At 44.7% G+C, this 21,106-nt stretch overlaps 1 protein-coding gene and 1 long non-coding RNA gene across 10 annotated transcripts in view; one reads left to right on the plus strand and one right to left on the minus strand.

Moving 5' to 3' along the window:
* PKP4 (plakophilin 4) overlaps window positions 1-21,106 on the plus strand; it is an 83,564-nt gene that overhangs the window by 56,933 nt on the left and 5,525 nt on the right. For 3 of the 8 annotated variants that reach the window (XM_027734575.2, XM_027734576.2, XM_027734577.2), the window contains 12 exons: window positions 742-874; window positions 2,279-2,492; window positions 4,848-5,031; window positions 5,335-5,452; window positions 5,908-6,099; window positions 6,239-6,412; window positions 7,238-7,388; window positions 9,358-9,553; window positions 11,388-11,472; window positions 11,580-11,697; window positions 17,068-17,176; window positions 18,640-18,734. In XM_027734575.2, the coding sequence (XP_027590376.1) occupies window positions 742-874; window positions 2,279-2,492; window positions 4,848-5,031; window positions 5,335-5,452; window positions 5,908-6,099; window positions 6,239-6,412; window positions 7,238-7,388; window positions 9,358-9,553; window positions 11,388-11,472; window positions 11,580-11,697; window positions 17,068-17,176; window positions 18,640-18,734 (1,769 nt within the window). Of the gene's footprint in view, window positions 1-741; window positions 875-2,278; window positions 2,493-4,847; window positions 5,032-5,334; window positions 5,453-5,907; window positions 6,100-6,238; window positions 6,413-7,237; window positions 7,389-9,357; window positions 9,554-11,387; window positions 11,473-11,579; window positions 11,698-12,433; window positions 12,603-12,886; window positions 13,019-13,722; window positions 13,797-14,210; window positions 15,173-17,067; window positions 17,177-18,639; window positions 18,735-19,488; window positions 19,520-21,106 lie in introns of those variants that run through there. The other 5 variants (XM_027734579.2, XM_027734584.2, XM_027734580.2 and 2 more) reach the window with 4 other exon arrangements.
* Window positions 13,251-20,837, minus strand: LOC113994980. 2 transcript variants are annotated; one of them, XR_005563245.1, is made up of 3 exons: window positions 18,375-20,837; window positions 17,456-17,510; window positions 13,251-17,163 (listed from the first exon to the last, which is right to left on the minus strand). It is a non-coding gene; the product is annotated as an uncharacterized LOC113994980 (long non-coding RNA). The 2 variants fall into 2 exon arrangements; XR_003543246.2 differs by having other exon boundaries at window positions 17,456-17,553.

Genomic DNA, 21,106 nt, shown 5'->3' on the forward strand with positions numbered 1-21,106 from the left:
CATTAGCCTTGGAACAACTCCCCAGGTACTGTTCTTGGAACATATTTGGCTCTTTTTTTTCTTATTTACTTGGATTTTTGAGCATGGGAAAACTTGAGATACTACTTCATCACCCCCCAGTCCTCCTTTACAGAAGGCAGATTGCCCAGCAACTGTTAATGACTATATTTCTATATCTTTGAATTGGACATGGGTGTGTTTCGTGACTTTTCTAGGATTGGTCTGCACAAAATCATGGTGGTTTAATGAAGGGTATTTTATTTTAATAATTTTAAATTTACAGTCCCTGAATAACTCAGATCAAACAAACTTCTTGCACCTGATCCTGCTGATGACACTTCAGGGTGTGCAGGTTTTAATTGGCTTCAGCTTAGGAAGAACATTGAGCACCGACAGAAAAATGTTGTGGAAGAGATGAGCAGCCCTGTTGAGGGGGTATCAGTTGCATTATATAATTAATTTTTGGGATATTTATGTAGGTTGAAGCATTTGAGTTGGTGTAACTTTAGTGTATATTTATATTTGTGTGGTCCACAAGCCAAGTGAAGCTCCACGGATACAGTGTCCCTGTCCAGTTAGAAGACTAAAAGGTGATGTGACTCGTTATCCCAATGTGCCTGGTTTTCCTCCTCGCCCTGGTACTCCAGAACAAAACTGGAATTGTTGACAAGATGTTCTTGCATTTAGTAAACACCCTGTGTTTGGGAATAATGCCTTCTCTGCACTGTGCTCTCCATGCAGGGAGTTTGCGTGGCGGGATCCGGAGCTGCCCGAGGTGATCCACATGCTGCAGCACCAGTTCCCGTCGGTGCAGGCCAACGCCGCCGCCTACCTGCAGCACCTGTGCTTCGGGGACAACAGGGTCAAAACAGAGGTATGTGCTGTGCTCCTGCAGCACCTGTGCTTTGGGACAGCAGGGTCCAAACAGAGGTATGTGCTGTGCTCCTGCAGCACCTGTGCTTCGGGGACAACAGGGTCAAAACAGAGGTATGTGCTGTGCTCCTGCAGCACCTGTGCTTTGGGGACAACAGGGTCCAAACAGAGGTATGTGCTGTGCTCCTGCAGCACCTGTGCTTTGGGACAGCAGGGTCCAAACAGAGGTATGTGCTGTGCTCCTGCAGCACCTGTGCTTTGGGACAGCAGGGTCCAAACAGAGGTATGTGCTGTGCTCCTGCAGCACCTGTGCTTTGGGACAGCAGGGTCCAAACAGAGGTATGTGCTGTGCTCCTGCAGCACCTGTGCACGGGTCAAACAGACCAGGCCTTGCCTCTGCTCGTGGGTTGCAGCACAACACGGTGTTTGTGACCTCGTGTTTCTGGGTGTGCCACAGGGATGCTAATGTTGCAGTACCTGCAGATGTGTCGTTACACACATACACAAACACAAATTTTTCCCATCATAAGAGCTGCATGGGAACTCTATGGAAATCTTTTACCTCAAGGTTGTGTAATCCAGCAGAACTGTAAAGTTTGTTTGCCAGAGCCTGGCTTTGTGTAACCAGGTGATGACTGGAGACTAGAACAACCAGGAGCTCTAGAAGGCTTTCACTGTTTTTGATCAGTGTTTTAAGGGAATGAGTGATCTGTCAGGCAAAGGAAAGGAGTCTAATCCTAGAAATATGTAGAGGACAGTGTTTATGTCACTATGATGTGGGGGAGGGATACATCTGGGTGAATATTAAGAGTATTGTTGAAATTTCTAGAAACTTTGCACTTGAAGAGCTGCTCTTTTTGCAGAGCAGCTGTGAGCTGTTGGTCTGAAGGAATTTGCTTTTTCATTCACATTCTATGTGTATGTGTGTTATCTGTTCTTTTCAGTATAAATTTTGTTTATATTAATAAAATGCTGGTGCAACTTTTATAAGAAGATAGCCCAACATAATTCACTATTACTGGGAGACAGATGAAGAAGTAGTGGTGGTTTTGATGTTCTGGTGATGATCACTGTGATAATCAGCACTTATTTCTAATATTCCCTAAAAAAATTTTCAGAGATATAGGAAATTACTTTAAAAACTGCATTGCTGGGAAACAATTAAAGCAGTAACAACTCTCTGAACACAGCAAGTGACTAAAATGCCCCTCAGTCTTTGCAATGGTGGGGGGCTTCCCAGGAATTTCAGTCCCATGTAACAGTCAAGTCAGGAAGGTTTAGCAGCTGTTTCTTCTGGAAGTGGAATGGGATGTATGGTTCCCGTAAAAACAAAAGGCTTTTACATCTGTGGAGTGAGATGGGTGAGATCAGTGGGTGCTGATGGTCCCGACATTCTACTTTCCAGGTCTGTAGGCTGGGAGGAATCAAGCACCTGGTAGATCTCCTGGATCACAGAGTGCTGGAGGTTCAGAAGAATGCCTGTGGTGCACTGAGGAACCTGGTTTATGGGAAGTCTACTGACGAGAACAAAATAGCCATGAAGAACGTGGGAGGGATCCCGGCCCTCCTGCGGCTGCTGCGGAAGTCGGTCGATGCTGAGGTCAAGGAGCTGGTAACAGGTAAGCTGGTTGATCCCTCCTGGACCATGTCCTTCCTCTGAGGCTCCTCCCTCCCCCAGGCAGTGCCAAGCACTCACAGTGTGTGTGATTTTCCTGATGTGACTGTCAGGCAGACACGGGGCAGCTGGAGCCGGCACTTGGATTGACACACACTCGAGTATCACCTAAGCAGGGAGCAGAAACTCCTCTCCTTCCACATGCAGAGGTGCTGGGGCCAGCAGGGATCTGCTGGGGTGGGTAGATGGCCTCAGCAGTCCTTGGTCCAGAGCTGTTTGTGTGGGGGTTGTTCACTCTTACACAGTGATGGAAGTCGCAGTTAATGGCTGTTGAAAAATAGCTTCTGGGAAATTTCCCCTCTACCTGCGGTCTCAGGCTGTCTCTTTGGACTTGGGCAGATGATTCCATAACAGCTAAATACTTGTTTTTAAGTGTACCTCCACAACCATGAGGAACAAAGAGGCATCCCAAACTACCCTGTAATCTGTTACCTTAATACAGCATTCCACCAGCTCCTAATACCACTTTCCTTGTCTTTGAATGGAAACCTCCCAGATTATAACTGCCTTTACCTTCCAGGTTTATTTGTAATAAGCAGTAAATTTGGTCCCAATTATCTTAAATAAGAACCTAGAAATAATCAGGTTGTGTCCTCATTTTAAGGTGAAGGCTGAAGGGCTGTGTAACACAGCTCTGCTTCAGGGTGAACAGCTGAAGGCTTCTCCCCAGTTAAGAGACGGGGGGTCCTGGGGGAGCTTTTGCCTTCGCATACTGAACTCAGTAAATAAATCATTAATCACTCAACTGATCTGCCTCTGTGTGAGTCCAGCCTCTGGGCAGGTTTGGCCTTGGGTACTCAGTGGGACTCCCATGATTTGCTCCCAGGCTAATCCCCATGGAGAAGATAATATTTGCACAAGTGTAATGGGCTTCTTGGAGGAACTTTTGTGATAAAATCCAGCACAACTTCAGAGGGTACTTTTCTTTAAATTATATTTTAATTTCCCAGTTGATAATCAATTCTCTTTTGTTACTGAAGTCTTGCTGTACAGGAGCTGCAGCTAAGAATCATAAATAATACTTTTAACATGGCTCTAAAATGGATCCGTGGTGGTATTAAAAGTATGAAGAATCCCCAAGCACTTTAAAATGTGCAGCATTCATTGTTGGTAGGTCTTTTTTCTTTAGGGAGTAGTTTTGTACATAGTTTAATCATATCCAGAAAATTGTCTTACAGGACTAATTTTGCAGGTGCCATTTCTGTGGAAGTGCCTTTTACATCCACTCTTTAGCCAGCTCTGTAGCAGGGCTGCACTACCCTTGTGTGTGAGCTGAACCCCGAGAGCAGGAGCTCTAGGAACCCCTGTGGGACACAGGAGGAACTTCAGCTGCCTGTAACCAGAAATCAAGACAAAATCAATCAGTAAATCTCCTCATGTCTGTATTCTCCCATGGAGCCCTTTAATTAGAGGGGCTTCTCTTAGCCCCTCTCAAGAGAAGACAACGAGGTGTCTCATGCAAAGATTTGTCATTCTTATTTTTGTGTGGCTGTATTAAAAACTTTTGCTGTCTTATAAACTTTCATTTTTGTGAACTCCTGTAGCATTTGCTGTCTGCTCCCCTCATAATTTATTTTTGAAGAAATGGATGTTCAAGATCTAGTCAAAGGGGAACCCAAGTGGTTTGGGCAGCTGTTGAGGGACTGTTGAGGAGCTGCTGCCGGACGGGTTTGCTGAGTGTGCGTGGCTGTGCAACCTCACAATCAGGAAAATACTGTGTGTGAGGGAAGTATTTTGAGTAAGATCAGCACCTGGTGAGACTTTGGATGAACTTTATGCTGTGTTTTATGATGAAAAAGAGGATTCAATGCTGTGTTTAGCATATTGTTTGCATATACAGTTCTGCTGGTGACTTATGTCAGGTCTCATACCTCCGTATCTGGACGTAACATACAGAGATTGTGCAGGGCAGGGAACTAGGGATTTGTGCTCAAGGATAAAAGATGGATGGCAGTTCCATATGGCTGGTAGGTCAATGGAACACGCTCTGGACTTGTTGCTGTTGTTTCCAGGAAGAAAATTTTTTACATCCACTCTGCTCTTCAGTACCTGATTTCCTGGCGTACAGTGCGAGGGAGCAGGAATGTCAGGGCAGGCCATTCTTATCATTGGAAAAAACCCAATACCCTCCTCTGCTGTTCCACATTGCTTTCCTCCTTTTTGGATGCTGGCTCTCCAAGTTCTGCCTGCTCTAGAATCACACCACATATTTAAAGTGATGTCTTTTAAGTTTGAATGTCGCTTCATGTTTGTTTGCCAAGTGTCTGCTGACTTTACTGCAATGGAAATCTCTTCTAAGGGGTTCTCTGGAACTTGTCTTCGTGTGATGCTGTGAAGATGACAATCATTAGAGACGCTCTGTCCACGCTGACAAACACTGTGATAGTGCCCCACTCGGGATGGAACAGCTCCTCCTTCGACGATGATCACAAAATTAAATTCCAGACTTCCCTCGTTCTGCGCAATACAACAGGATGCCTGAGGTATCTGCTCTTCTAGAAGACTCCCTTTTAAAGACTAGTCATGTTGTCCAGGTCCTTTTCATACTGTAGTTTTAAAAACAGATGGTTGTTTTATTCTATAAATTACCGGATTCCATCATTTAGGCAGCTTTTCCAATTGTTCTTTTTTTTTCTGTTAAAAAATAAGAAAATTACCAGGTTAGTCACTAAGAGTTACTGACCGATGAATTACCAATCAGCTACATCAACACCTTCTGCAAACTGTCTAATAAATGGTTGTCTGTCCTTGCCTACAACATGTTCCTTGGTTATCCCAACCTTCAGGAACCTGAGCTCTGCCGGGGAGGAGGCGCGGAAGCAGATGAGGTCCTGCGAGGGGCTGGTCGATTCGCTGCTCTACGTGATCCACACCTGTGTGAACACCTCAGACTACGACAGCAAGGTGTGTGCACAGCTCACCTACAGATGTGATGGTGCTGAACTGTCTGCTGGGATCTCTGGGCTTTGTGTGGCTCAGCTGAGCACGGTGGTGTCCGTAGCTCAACTGGCATCGCTCCCAAGCCCTGGCTGGGAGGCACAGCCAAACTCAGCTGCACAGCACAGCATCACTTCTCGTTTGCAGCCGTGCTGCAGAAGTCATGCCTCAATAAAATAATAAGCTCTTGTGCTTTTCATTTTCAGAATACTAAAGAATAAGCCACTATAGCAGAGCCCACTGTTAGAAGTATTGTCAGATTTAAGAGAGATTGCAGTTTTCCCAGAGAAACTGCTGCCCAGAGCCCAGCATTAGAATTTAGAGCTTGTGCTCCCAGCACCTTTTCACCTCTGCTGGACTGGTTTGGTTTATCTATGTGTGAGAAAGAGCTGGTGACAAGGCATCTCTCTGATTTGGTTCAGACAGTGGAGAACTGTGTGTGCACCCTGAGGAACCTTTCCTACCGCCTGGAGCTGGAGGTGCCCCAGGCGCGGCTGCTGGGGATCAATGAGCTGGATGACTTGCTGGGAAAGGAGTCACCCAGCAAAGACTCGGAGCCAAGCTGCTGGGGGAAAAAAAAAAAGAAGAAAAAAAAAACTTCCCAGGAGGATCAGGTCTGTGTTTTCCTTGTACTGCCAATGCCTCAGATGGGGTTTGGCTCATGGTGGGGGAGGACGTATCTCGGTAAAAATGATCCTATGCTGAATAAAAATGGAGGTTTTGTGTTGTTACAAATCTGCGTTCCTTTCTCAGTGGGACGGAGTTGGCCCTATCCCAGGATTTTCCAAGTCTCCTAAAGGGGTGGAGATGCTCTGGCACCCATCGGTGGTGAAGCCGTACCTGACACTTCTGGCAGAGAGCTCCAATCCAGCCACTCTGGAGGGCTCTGCAGGATCTCTCCAGAACCTCTCTGCAGGCAACTGGAAGGTATGGGAATTCTTCCTCCTCTTCCTCTCCTTGTACTCTGGTTGCTTTTTCTAATAAGATCTTGGAGTGTGTTTGGGGGGAATATGCAATTTTCTCACGTGCACCTGAGCGTTCCCCTCTTGTCTGTGCATTAGTGCTCATGTGCTGCAGTCATGTTTCCACAGTGAAAAGCTGTGGAAAGGGGAGGGAGCAGGAAGAGCCATATGGAAACTGGCCTTGAAATTGGTACCATGTTTTAAATAAACAGAAAAGGCTTCCTTCCATCACATAGTGAGTCAAAACAATCTTCTGGTGTCTTCTAGCTCTGAGTTCTGGTGGGAAGGTGCTGTTGAAATAAGACCAGCACAAAAAAATTTGCCTTCTTCCCTATTTCATTATTTATTTCCATACATTCTGGCCATTGCATACAATATGCTACAAAAGCAGCACATGAGAACACTTTATTGATGTCATGTTTTTGTCATGGAGAGAGTAAAAAACACAACAAATATAAGCTGCTTCCTTTGCTTGCAGCAAGCCAACTAAGCCTTTTTATGTTTGACCAATATAAAACTGGTCATAAAAAAACCCAAAACCTACCAAACAAAATCCAGATCACTCTGTTCCCTTTTCAGTGTTGGTCATCTATTCAGGTATTTTATCTCTTTTTTATTTCCTTTGTAAGAGGAATGAGTGAAAAATGGCAGAGAGACAGCTCTTTATAATCCCAGAAAAGGCACACACTGAACATGTCATCTTTTGTTGCCATGTCCCCAGGCACGCCCGAGAAGGGCGGTGCAGCCCGAGGTGGTGTGGGGGCTCTGGGGTGACGGGGCTCTCTGTCAGTTCGCAGCCTACATCCGCGCCGCCGTCAGGAAGGAGAAGGGGCTGCCCATCCTCGTGGAGCTGCTGAGGATGGACAATGACAGAGTGGTGTCCTCTGTGGCAACTGCCCTAAGGAACATGGCGTTGGATGTGCGGAACAAGGAGCTCATCGGTACGTACAGACCGCCCCGGGGGAGAGCACCAGCACCACCATGGACTGGGGGAAAGCCAGGGATGAGATTGCACTGATGGGAACAGCACAGTGCATGTTACTGTGTCACAGAGATGAATCCTTGTGACAGCAGCAGCTTTTCAGAGCAGTGTTGCCATATTAGTTTGCCACTGGCCGCCTTTGATGGATGGGAGTCACCTCAGCTCAGCCCAACTGGACAGGAAACCCTCAGTGCCAAATGGGATGGAAATGTAGCTCAGCTTCCTTGGAGCTCAGCACCCACCTTTTTGGGGGGTTTGGGTCCCTCACATGCTCTCAGTGGTGGGACAGCTCTGGTGCCAGTACAGCAGTGCTTTGTTTAACAGTATTGCACAGAGAGAGAGAGGGAAGAAATCCTCTTCTGGTAAAGTATGTCCAGGAAAACCCAGATATAGTGCAGTATGCGTGCCTTTGCTGAACTAAGTCATCAACAGGGCTGCTTGCTAGAACTTTCTGTTTCTCAGTTGTCAGTTCTAATATTTAACACTTTAAGCGTTCATCTGTGCCTTTCTCATCTAGCATTGAAATCACCTCAAACAACATCTTTCCTGCCTTGATGAGGAACCTCAGTCTGTTACTGTTGAATGTGCCTCAGCCTCAGACTGCTGTGGCTTCAGTGAACCCTGCTAATACATGGCACGATGTAGAAAAGTCTCTTTTTTGTTTCAGAAGCATTTGCTGTGTGTAGACTTGTGGGACAGGGATATAACAACTGTTTATACAGATAGGAGGATCATTATTCTCAAAAAGAGAAATGCCAGTGGACAGAACTTTATTATCTGTTTCTGAAGCTTCTCCATCTGGGACGTTCAGAGCACGTTTTCCTGCAGTGCAGGCATTGCACACACAGGGAATTACTAAAGAGAGACTCCTGTTCTGTAGCACCAGCCCTGTGTGGGTCAAACTCAGGTGATACTCTCTTGTCAGGATGTTTCTTCCATTCCTGGCAGAACTTTTCAGTTCAGGAATGTTCCTCCACCTATTCCCTCTCCCAGTCAAAGCTGTAACTGAAAGAATTTCTGGCTTCCAGATACACTCTGAATCTGATCTCTGTATAAAACACGTCACCTGTGCTAGAAATCCTCTTTAGGAGCCTCTCTGCCTGTGTGTGGCAGGAGCAATGGGCTCCCGTGGTCACACTGAAGGAAGTGAGACATGAGGACTCCAGCAAATAACAATATATGTTGGAATATGCAGCATGTGGGTGAGCTTGCTAAAGGAATGGCACTGGTAGGGTGCTGCTGCAGACAGCATTGTGGGGATGGTTTTCCAGGGGGTTTCCTTTTGCCTGCAGATTTCCTTTTTGGGTATTTTTTTCCCCTCGTGCACATTACACAAACACATAGTGAATGGCTTTCTGCAAAGCTTCTTCATCATTCACTGTTCTGTACAAATATACATCTTCAATAAAATCAATCAATCATTCAATTAACAGCTAAACAGGGAAAAACCAAACCTTATCTTTAGTTCTGTCCCTTGTCTGCAGCTTATCCCTGGCATCAGTCAGCAGCTGGAGACTGACAGAGCTGAGCTCTGACAGGTAACAAATAAGGCAAAAAGAAAATCCAAAAGAAAGAATTCCCAGTTAATGTAAAGATTCCTTTAACCCTCCCACAGATGAAGCTGAGGAATGTGCACCGCTCTGTCAAGTAGCCAAACGTTTTTCCTTGAACAATTCTGCTTTCTCCAAATAATCCTTTTTTACAAATACTCCCATTTTAATGCAAAATTCAGCTTCTCACACTTCTAAGCTAAAAGGAAAAAAAAATTCAAAAATTGATCTTCGGTCTCTCTTGACTGTGTAAAATGTGGATTCCTGGCAGGGTTTGATCCTGCGCTGCTTCTCCCTGCCCTCAGCTGCCGTTCTGTGCCATTTCCAGCCTGCAGTCCCAGCCCGCGGGCTTGACCCGTTTCTCTGGGGGGTTTGCAGGTAAATACGCGATGCGGGACCTGGTGAACCGGCTGCCGGGCGGGAACGGGCCGAGCGTGCTGTCGGACGAGACGGTGGCCGCCATCTGCTGCGCCCTGCACGAGGTCACCAGCAAGAACATGGAGAACGCCAAGGCCCTCGCCGACACCGGCGGCATCGAGAAGCTGGTCAACATCACCAAGGGGAGAGGGGACAGGCGAGTGGCTGCAGTGCTCATCCCTGAACTGGCTCTGTTTCCATTTTAAATGCTTAAGAATGCAGGAAATTTTTTTTTAGTGAAAAAAAGATCTGCTTTTGCAGTCTGGGTCTGAGGAGCTGACAGTTGGAATGACACTGGGAGGGAGGGGGCAGCCGGTGCCGCAGTGCTCTGCAGGGTGTTCTCCATCCAAGGCTTCTGGAGGCTTCTACAGCTGCCCAGAGTAAGCGTGGTCGTGGGGCCTCTTCAGGGTAAATGAGTTAAACTGCCCCCTCTTAAACACCTACAAGATTAATAGAATACTTGGAGCTTTTCCAAGTCACACTGTGTGGGCACCTTTGTCAGGATGTTTCCAGCAGCTGTTCATTGTATCTGGTGCAGCCCTTTGGTCAGTGGAAAGAGAACGTGGCCGGGGGGACCCCCTGGAACAGCATTGCCAGGCCAGTGCTGGCTGAGGGAGGCTGGCTCTGCCCACTGTGCCAGCCCTGGGCTCCAGGGGCTGTGAGCCGAGTTCTGTGCTGGCATCGTGGTGGTGTAGAGGGAATGAAGCCTGTGAGAGCAGGACAGCCAAGGAACAGGAGCCTGTGGTGGGGCAGCAGGAGGCCCCAGGGACCCCATAGCTGTGGGGTGGGGCAGCAGGAGGCCCCAGGGACCCCATAGCTGTGGGGTGGGGCAGCAGGAGGCCCCAGGGACCCCATAGCTGTGGGCTGTGCTCAGTGTCACTGTGCTCCATCTCAGCAGGGCTCCTGCACAGACCAGGCTGTCACCTGTCCTCCCATGGGTAGTGGGACACTGGTGGTACAGTCAGCCCTGCGTGCTGTTCCCAGATTGGATCAGATGGTAAAGGAGAGGAAGGGATCTCTTCTCAGAGACGTGGGTCAGTGTGAATTAACCACACCAGGTTTTTAGCACGGTCTGTCTCACCAGGAGCTAGGCTGTTTTGAGGATTCCCAGTTTATATCACTTTCCATGTCCAAGGGACAAGGCTCATTCCAGCTGCAGGTGTGGGTGCAGTGATCCGTTCTATGACCTCACTGCTCTGTGGGGGCAATGTGTGAAGTTGCATCTGCACTTACATTTATGAGGCAATGAAGTTTAAACTAAGCAAATTTAAGATCTTGTGAACATACTCAGTATCTACTCAGTGATTAACTCTATCAACTGCATTTTTTCAGTGTTTTCTTCCAAAAACTGTATTTGGATGAATCCAGTGACAGACAGAGACATATGTTTACCACAGATGTCCATGCTGTGGCATTTAATGTCTGGTCACTACTGCAGTACCATTCCCAGCTTACTCCATTTCTCTATGAAAAGATACCCTGGGTTTATTTTTAATAACAGCTGCAGCAACTTTCCTTGTCTTGCTCTTGAGAGTGAAAAAAGTGTTTTCCCAACCAAAGTTTCCAGCAGTGCAGCACGGAACTGAGAACACAGACTCACTGTGAGGATGCCTGGAGACTTTTAATAGCAGCTCTCTTTTATTTTTTATTCTTTTTCTGCTATTAGGAGTTTTGTACAGTGATTTAAAGTCTGAAGTCTCCATTTTTATGGAATGCACTTCACAGAATGTTTCTTTAATGATTTTTATTCTTGCAGACACTGACAGTAGCTATTTCAACCCCTCTCTCTGTGTTTCTCGTGTGGGTGACCTGAAGGGAACATTCCAGGCTGGAGAGGGTTGATCTCCAGGCTGGGCCATGCTCACACTGGTGGTGCAGGGCTGGCCTGGCCCCACAGCAGCAGGGTGGGGCTGTTATGGAGCTCAGAACACTGTTCTGCTGCAGTGGAATTCCATGGCTTTCTCACACTGCAACACTTTTCCCTTGCCCAGGTCCTCACTGAAGGTTGTCAAGGCAGCGGCCCAGGTCCTGAACACGCTGTGGCAGTACCGAGACCTCCGGAGCATTTACAAAAAGGTAAAGTACACAATCAGCCTACATGGGAAAATGGTGCCACAAAAACTCCTCGTTTATTTATAACTCGCCATTTATTTTGATTTTTTTTTCTTTTTGCCACTCCACAGGATGGGTGGAATCAAAGTCACTTTATTACACCAGTATCAACACTGGAGAGAGAGAGATTCAAATCCCACCCTTCTCTATCCACAGGCAATCAGCAGATGTCACCTGTCATGCAGTCAGGTCAGTCAGGGAGGGCGAAGGGGACCTGCTTTCCATGTTTTTAACTCAAAGAGCCTCTCTGGTTGCTACTAATTCCATCTAAAACATGGAGGTCAGGCTGTCTCCCCTTGGTGCTTGAGCCAAGTACTTCAGGTGCTCTGGGTGTTCCTGGGCTGTTCCTGCACAGTGAGATCCTCAGCGTGCACAGCTGGACGTTGGTGCCAACCACTGCCCTCTCCAGAGCTGCTCCCCCTGCGCTGTGTGGGCACCGTGGACGTGGGTACCTGACAGCAGAAACAGCGACAGACCCACAGCGAGGAGCCCGTTGTCATTCCCAACTATGTCATGTCCCATTAGGATGAGCAACCAAATACAAAAATGTTACTTTTCTGACTCCTCCTCGTTTATTTCTCGCCTTTGTTCCTTTAGCGCCTTCAGTGCTATTTACATCTTCCCGAAGGCTGGTACAAAACCTACCTGAAGCCTTCTATTTTGTCTTCCTTTTGCATTTTATTTTATCCAATTTACTCTTCTCAAGACTCTCTAGAGCAGATCTCTGTTAATACAGAGAAATACCCACCTACCATGGCTGCTAAAATCAGTGGCTAGTTCCTACAGTACTCTTGTTCAATTACTTCTTTACGTAAAAGTAACAGCCCTCACACATTCCTTCATGACATGGTTGACTTGAAAAACAAGGGCTCCATGAGGGATTTATTTTCCTCCAAGAAGTAAACTATAGTGTCTTTTATGCCAGAGTTCCTCTCAACCACCAAGGAAGCAAGTACGGCGTAGGCTCAGGGAACTGACTGGATTCTACCCAAGTGTAAAAGGAGATTCCGATACCGACTGTCACATTCCTATCTGGGCACTTTCTCTCCCCGGATACACCAGCAGAACAACTGTGTTACTCCAGTTCTTTTAATGGCAAGTAGGAAGTAGATGAGCAGCTCAAACATGATATTGAGAGGCTGTTGTACTTCAGAGACAACTTAGTAAAAACTCCTCATAGGAAGTGTTGCTTTCCTGCTTGACAAGGCCAAGGGGAGGCAGTGGAAGTTGTCACCAGGGTGGTTCACCCAGGAACAGCTGTGACTGTTCTGTCCTTTCCCACCTCCCAAGTTGTGAACCCTCATGGCAGGAAGGGGTGAGGAAGGTTGGGTGTGTGAAAGGCGTCTGTTTCTCCTGAGAACCTCTCTTTTCCCACCAGTTGGCAGCACGTCCTCGTCCCCGGCTCTGCTGGGGATCAGGGAGCCCCGGCCGGAGTACGACAGGACACACCCCTCTCTGCAGTATTACAGTAGCCAGGGCGATGTCATGGCACATAAGGACATCTACACTGGTAAGGGACCAGCTGGGAGCTGGGAACTGCACCGGGAAAGGCTCCCTGGGGGAGGAGTTCAGTCACAGGCACTTCCAGTAGTGGGCTGGTTGTACCAACTGTTGCTTCCCATTTCCACTGGTTGTATTTGGTGCTGTGGCACAGGGCAGGGTGTCACCTGGCTCTGCTGATCTCTGTAAAACTGCACTGGGACCAGAGTAGATCCCTTTGCATATTGGGAGGTGAGAGGTGGTTGGAATTCTTATTTTTATTTCAAGTACTATTACAGAAAATTGTTTTATTCACATTATATGATGATGTTATAAATTATAACATGCAGTTGTATATTATAACATTATATTACTAAATTATACCAAAAGATCAGAATCTTTTCTCTGATATCCCTTTTCCTTCTCACTATGTGACACAAGTTGCACATTAGTAGATGATTGTCTCTAAGGAGAAGGAAATGCCTTGTTTTAAACATTATGAATCTGTAAAACAAAAACCAGCAACAAAAGCCTCTTGGCTTCACTGTAACTGCTGCTGAGGGACAACATTTGCCTTAATTCTGTTATTACATTTTATATATATCTACATTAGTAGATGCTAAAATCTGCAGATTTAATTGTTTGAGTGCTACATAATAGGCAAAATAGAAGCCAATAGACTTAAGAGGTGGAAGAATAAAGACTGAAGTTTATCCTTAAACTGTTTTCTGCCAGGTTCCAGCAAAGCTTCCCCAATTTACATCAGTTCCTATTCCTCACCAGCGAGAGAACAGAACCGACGGCTGCAGGTGAGCCCAGAGCTGCCCAGGCTCAGCAGGGGGCTGTGGCTCTGGGCACTGCCCTGTGCCAGCCCCGGGGCTGCTGCGCCTGCTCCCTTACGAGTTCTCACGGCGGGGTCCGAGACCTCTGCTCTGATTTGATTTGGGCTTGGGGGGGTTCGTAGGTATGGTCAGGTTCTGTACCTCCTACACCTGCGCTCTGAAGTTGTGCTCCCTTCCCGGGGGTGTGGGAGGAGACATGCAGCAGGCTCAGGGAAATGTACCACTTCCTTGGGTACATTTCACGGAGGTTTGAGACCTGTGTTACTGTCACTGGTAGAGCTGCACTTGGGAAAGGTTCTTTACAATGTGTGTGAGTTTGAGAAACAAGTATTTTCTCTGTTGATTATACCTTGAAAGCTTATTTTTCTATCATTTTGCCAGCAGCATCAGCAATTATACTACAGCCAAGAAGATACCACCAGGAAAAACTACGATGCCTACCGGTTGTACCTGCAGTCCCCACACAGCTACGAGGACCCCTACTTCGACGACCGAGTTCACTTTCCTGCTGCTTCAGATTACACAACACAGTATGGACTGAAATCAACCACCAATTATGTAGACTTTTATTCCACCAGACGATCTTCTTACCGAGCAGAACAGTACCCGGGCTCCCCTGACTCCTGGGTGTAGCACCAGAGAGAACAACCCAGCGTGGTTCTCGTCTGGCTCGAGAAGGACTGGAACGGCCCCGAGTGGCTTTGGTTATGAAATGCGAAAGTGAAAGACAAGAAGGAACAAGGAAGATTTGTTTTGGGGTTTTTTTGAGAGAGGAATTGTCAGGAGGAAAACTGGCAGGGACGGTTTTGCTCTGTTTAGGTGTTAGGTATCATTACTTGTAGCTCCTGTAGTCTGGTGAGGGTGTGGGCGATGTGATGAAAGGTTTGAGAATTGAGTACAATGAATTTGGAAAGTGTGTAGGTCAGAGCAAATTAAAGCTGATTTTTTTTTATGTGAATAAAAGTCTTGGTCTGATAGTTTGTACAGAAAAACTCCGCCGGCTGCCCCTGTTTCCTCGCTATTACTAAATGTCAGGATTGTATGCTGCTGCGTCGTGTACATTCTGCGTGCGTGTAAATATGGAAACGCCACCTCGGTCTCAAGTGCCATCCATTTGTAATGCAGTGTGTCATTGGAAAAGGAATCTGAAACATAGTGCACAAAAAGAAATCCAAGAGAAAAAAAGCCCAAACTTTAAAAAATGAATAGTGTAATTTTGAAGCACAAAATCCGGTCCAGTACATCCACACCTCTCCCATTCCCTGCCTATTTCATAAGGAACTTCACTGCCATTTTCTATGCACATGGAATAACAATAAATATGGAAGTCTCATCCATGGAAAGCTGTTCCCTGTTCATTTTTTTCTTATTATTTTCTGTGTGTGATATTCAGAAACAAATACCATGAACACGAATTCTAATTGTATGTTTTTCAGCAGGTTAAATATATCAAAGCATTTAGGCCATTTCCCCAGCTCTCTCCAGTGGAAATGTGTCAGGCTGGCAGCCCAAAGTGCTAAATCCTGCACCTTCCTACTGGGATTTGTGTTTTTATTTTTGATATGGGCAATCCAAGGTACTTCAGAACTGAAGCCTGTTTTCTTTCCATCACTCAACTCCTCCCTTTCTTCTCCCCAAGGAAATGAAGGTCCTCTTGCTGTCATAGAAATTACGGTCTCCATTTTGACTACATTCTGTTGGGTTTCTTTCCAATAAAAATGTTTGATTATTTAAGTACCTAAATCACAAGCCCTCCTGGTTCTGAACAGTCTGTTACCTCTATGCTGTCTGTAACCACCATTATTGCTCCCCATCACTGCACTTCCCTTGGGTTCCCAGTGTTTCCAGTATCCTCATGGCACCAGTGACACGAGAGCAGGTAAGCAGAACAGCTCCAGGTTTGGGTGACATGGCAGATTCACTATTTCTATTAAAATAGGTCCTGCTAAGGACTAAGCATTTGCTCTTCCACTGTGAACTCTGACACTGTAAATATTTCAAAATAGACTCTTTCCCTATAGCAAAAGGATGTAGTAATTCAAAGAATGATGATGTTGTGTTCTAAAGGATGTTGCCAATGAGCATGCTCTGACTGCACACTAAATCTTCAGTGACGTGGCTCATGTAAACAATGAAGACAACAGTTTCTCGTCTGTTTGAAAAAAAATGCAGAGTGAAATTGAAAAAGAAAATTGAGGAATTAATCACATCTCAGCTCTACAGGGGGATGCGAGGACAAGCGTGGGAACATGAACACTTTATGGAGTTTTAAAAGGAGAATGCAACAGTTTCTTCAGAGATACCATCCTATGTACCTGCCCATTCCGTTGTTGAACACTGGCATTCATCCATCAGACTAAGGGTCTGGTTCTCCTTCTATGTTCAAAGCATTTCTTTCTGCTCAAACCACATGAAGAGTTGATTCAACTCCTACACTATACCTAAAGATATGGGGACTGCCCCCACAGCATGAAGGTGGGCAAGTTACCTTGTCAGCTGAAACGTGAGGTGCTGCTCACAGCCCTTCCAAACACATTTTGCAGCTCACTGACATCCCTCCAAGGATTATCCCGCCATCACACCTGTTTCAGGAAGCTGCTATTCCAATGGCACTTACTCCAGTAAGTGTCAACTTATAACCCCCCCCACCAAGAAAAAGGTACGTTTCTTGTTCACAAACAGGTCCACTATGAAGTTTTGACTGTCATGTGCCTCTAGTGGCTCATCACTCTGACATAAAAAGTTGCTTTTCTGTGCTTGTGTAGAAAAAATCAACAAATTTTCTACAGTGATTGGAGCTGGCCAGCTCCGAGGAGTTCAACAGCACACGACATGTACAAACTGCAAGATACTAAAAGATATTTTTCTTTCCTTTGCTTCCCACCATTTGACTCTTTTCTGAAGGTGAAGGTTTAAAGCCATGATAAACAGGAACAAAATGCAGGGGATTCTCGTGTTTAACTTTGAGGAAACAAATGCTGCTGTTATGATATGACAGAAATCATTAAATCTGTGCAATGTTTCCATGCAGCTCAGGGTGCTGCAATTGAATTCTTTAGAATTGATTCGCTTATTCCATTACCCAGTGATACTTTTTTAAACAAGGACACTTAGGTGGATAAAACACATGATGACAAAGGTATATCTTTTTAGTCCTTCTGTGAAAAAAAATTGACTCTATAACTAAAATTATCCAGTAAGGTTCTTCTCCTTAATGATATTACCCTTTACCTTTCAGCACCATCATACAGTGCCTGGACAATTCTTTGTCTCTTGTACTCTGCGAAACAACTGGCATCCAGATCAGAACCAGGTCTTGAACTTGTCAGGTCTCCTACAAGAAACAGGTAAGTTTTACAGATGTAAATCCTACAGATTTTGTCAGACACATAATATAAGCACTAGTGAACAATTATATCCATACAAACCCACTGACAATATGGCTGCCTTCACTAATTGGTCTTTTCATGCTTTAGACACTTAACAATAATGTTCTCTCTAATAGTATAAATTTTGTGCTGAACTACTATGAGCAGAAAATAAAACCCAGCGAGGGGGAATTAAAGCATGTGTTAATAAAAAACAAGCCATATGCCTGCACCAGAATATAAAAATATGCCATATACCTGCACCAGAATTTTTGTTGTCTCCATCAGGCTCCTGCAGCATCTAAATCCAGCTCTGTTGATTCAATTGAAAAAGGTATTGCCTGTCTGTCACTGAACTTAAGAAAACAGCATTCAATTACCAGATGTAAAATTACTATCAGTTTATACCAGTAGCCACAATCTAGTAATTCTGACGTTTGAAAACAAGCAATACTGGAGATAAGATGGATAAGGGAAAATACTGCAGAGTCATGAGCAATAGATTTTTAATGACAGAGAGAGCTGAATTCAAACATGACACATGAGGAAGGTATTCCATATGTCTTTGTGCTGAGTGCTTGGTTTAGATGTGGACCATGCCTGGTGTATAATTATGCTAATAGCTGTTAGCCAGATTAGATCAGACAGTCTGCTTGGGAACATGTTGATTCTTGATCCTGCCAAGTGACTTCTCAGACTTTGCAATCAGGTAATAACCTGCCTGTAGAATGTAGATTCAAAAGGAGGAATTGTCAGGAAAGATGAAGAGTTCCAGAGCACTGAGAGCACCACTCAGGAAAATTTCCTTTGACTTTTGTCTCTTTATTACAGTTAAAATCCTGTATCTGCCCCTAGGCTTTCCTACATCTGCCTAGGTGGAAGGAAACACATTCTGAAAATACGTAGAACCATTATAATATAAATTCCATTCTTAATTCAGCCATTCACAGACTAGTACCATTAAAAGAAATCTATCCCCAGCATCAGGTGAACACCTCTGAAGTCTTGATATTTATGTGATCAGGAAATGGGACTGAGGGTGGCAGGAACAACAAAAGATTTCAGCTGCACTATCCCATGGTCAGAGAAGGATGGTTCTCTCACTCATTCTTCTCACCCAGACAAACCAGTCTAATAATTTCTAATAAATGAAAGCATTACATAAAATCAGGCTTACAAATCTCATCTGGTGCTGTGGCATTGTTGAGGCAGTGCCAAGGGCTGCCTGTCAAGAATGAGGTGCTCCAACAAGTACTGTGTAGATATCGTTTCCATTCACAACAGCTTCTGGTTTAAAGATAGTAACCAGTGACAGAGGTATTGAAGTCAAGAGGGCAGAAGAAAAATAAAAAAGAAATTGGAAACTGTATTTAATATTGTAAGAAATCCACAACATGAACTTATGATTTCTCATTTAAACCAAGTTCCCATGCTTTTCCCAGGAATTCCTGGAACAGATGTACAATGGCACTAAACCTTGTCATTACTAGTGCTTTGGGCAGCACACCAAAGCTGTGTTACATGACTGCCTTGTGTGGTAAGTAATGAAACTTCACCTCTCCAATCCAAACAGCTCAGGTAAATAAACTGGAAAATCAGTATTTTTCTGCTGCAGCAGAGTGACATGAATATGAAAATCCCTTACTACTGACCAAGTCCTTCAGGATAGGCTTCTTTTGTTATCTCTCCTGCAGATCACTTTATCTGAAAGAATTTATTTCCCCAATCAAAATTGCCATCATGCACTTCAGGCTAAATGCTTATGGGCAGAGACATGCAGCTCTATTGACTTTAATATTTGCAAAGTAAGTTGCTTTTCTAGGGAGGAAATTGCTGCATTGCAAAGCTATTTCCTGCCTCATACACACAGAATTAAATATCAGATAGATCTGGTTTAGACTGGATGTCCTTTCACTTTTCCTGCTCCAAAAATCCAAGCCAACAGAAGTTACCCATGAAGGTGGTTGACGTGCTGTAAATCCCTACCAGTTTCTTACTCACTCTTCTCTTTCACGTTTTTTACTTCATACAAGGGAAATGTTGTACAATCACACATGAATAATCTGCTTGAGCCACCAATGCTGGGAAATTTTTACCTGAAACCTACTACAACTAATGATACGTATTTTCTATATTAAGCAACAAAGAAAAATAACGGAAGTCTCTCAGTTCACAGCAGTTTTGGATGCCATTCTCATTGGTATCAAATTTTATCATTGATGATAAAAATATATGTTGCAAATATATGTTTAACACAAATGTCATTTTATGGACATTCTGTATTAATGAAGGGTGAAATTATGGTGCTGCTGAAGACAACGAGACTTCATTGTGGCCAAAGAGTTAATTTCATATCACAGCTTTTCAAAGAACAGATGAAATTCAGGCTACGTTTTCTGAATGACAAAATTGGAGCTTTTGGCTGAAGTGATTAAATACATCATAATTAAAACGTTATGACAGGTGGCTTTTTTTTTAATAAATTCTGTGAAACATTTATACAGGTTAAGTAGTATAACTCCTAAGTTTGATGGGTTTGTTAAAGGCTACATTGTTGTAGTTTTGGAGTGTGACAGTAAGTGATTACAGGCCTGGAAACAAAGGGAGGTTTGACATTTTTTTTTGCTATGTAACTCCTCACGGCAGAGAGAAATCTCTGTGTCTAACAGTGCCCTGGGCTGGATTTCAGAGTAAAGCCTCTCACTGGTAGGCTGCATGTGTTTTTTGCAGCACTGAGAGTGTTTTGAAACTGTCTCTTATTCTAAGGGGTTCTTTCTCCTACGTTAACAAGAGCTTGTGAGTATCATCGTACAGTTTTGTGTTATTGCCTACAGATTAAGCTGCTTCTTTAAGCACCCAGGGCAATAATCAGTACTTAAGTCAGTTTTGTACACTGAAATGCAAGGAGACTTGCTTAAATTACTAAAGAATTTTATAATAAATTAATTGGATCTTTCATATGTTTTGTTCAAACTAACGAAGTTCAGCCTTTGTACTCCAAAGGATTTGGAAAACCTACTGACCACGCTTTATAACGTTAATGTGGCTTCGCCCAGCAGCTTTGTTGCTGTCCTTTCTTGGCACTTAAATCCTTCCTGCTCATGCTGTTTCTCTCCTGTATTTATGACATGATAGGTGATCAATATGTAAGCTATTGTATCTTAGCCAAAAATACAATTTCAGTAAGGTATAGGCAGCAGGATCACCAAGATAAAGATCTTTGAATGTGGATTATATGAGTAATGCATTAGTAATAAAAGATGGTAAAATCATCAAATAATATAGAAATAGGATGGTGAAATCAAAAACTAATGTGGAAATAGGAAGTATTGTGAGGTATTTTTAATGTTTACAAGTTTTGAGCAGATTCTTAAGAAAAAAGGGAAGGAGAATCATTTTGATAACTGATGTAGAAAAAACAAGGTCTTTGTTAGTATGTAACGACCAGAAGACTCAAACTGCTTATGATGATATCTTAGGGCCTTAAAACAGATAGAAAAAAATAATTTTTATTGCCTTTGTTGTGTAAAACATCAATCTTTGTTACTGTTTATTTTTTTAACGAGGGCATGTGAATGCCGTGTTTTGCTTCTGTCTCAAGTAGACACTAATGACTGAAGAGGGGAAGATTTACCTCACTGAATCAAGACCTTTGAATCCACAGCAATAATTTTAAAAGTCACCACCCCTCACTCTCCTCACCGCCCTCAGCCCCCACCGCTCCTCACTCACCGCCCCTCACGGCCCCTCACCGCCCCTCACTCACCGCCCCTCACTCATCGCCCCTCACCACCCTCACGGCCCCTCATGGCTTCTCACTGCCCCTTGCTCACTGCCCCTCCCTCACCGCCCCTCATCGCCCCTCACCGCCCTCACCGCCCTCACGGCCGCTCACGGCCGCTCACTGCC

The sequence above is a fragment of the Pipra filicauda genome, unplaced genomic scaffold (assembly GCF_003945595.2).
Source record: "Pipra filicauda isolate LSUMZ 115617 unplaced genomic scaffold, ASM394559v2 scaffold196_size3971931_pilon, whole genome shotgun sequence".
Taxonomy (NCBI): Eukaryota; Metazoa; Chordata; class Aves; order Passeriformes; family Pipridae; genus Pipra; species Pipra filicauda.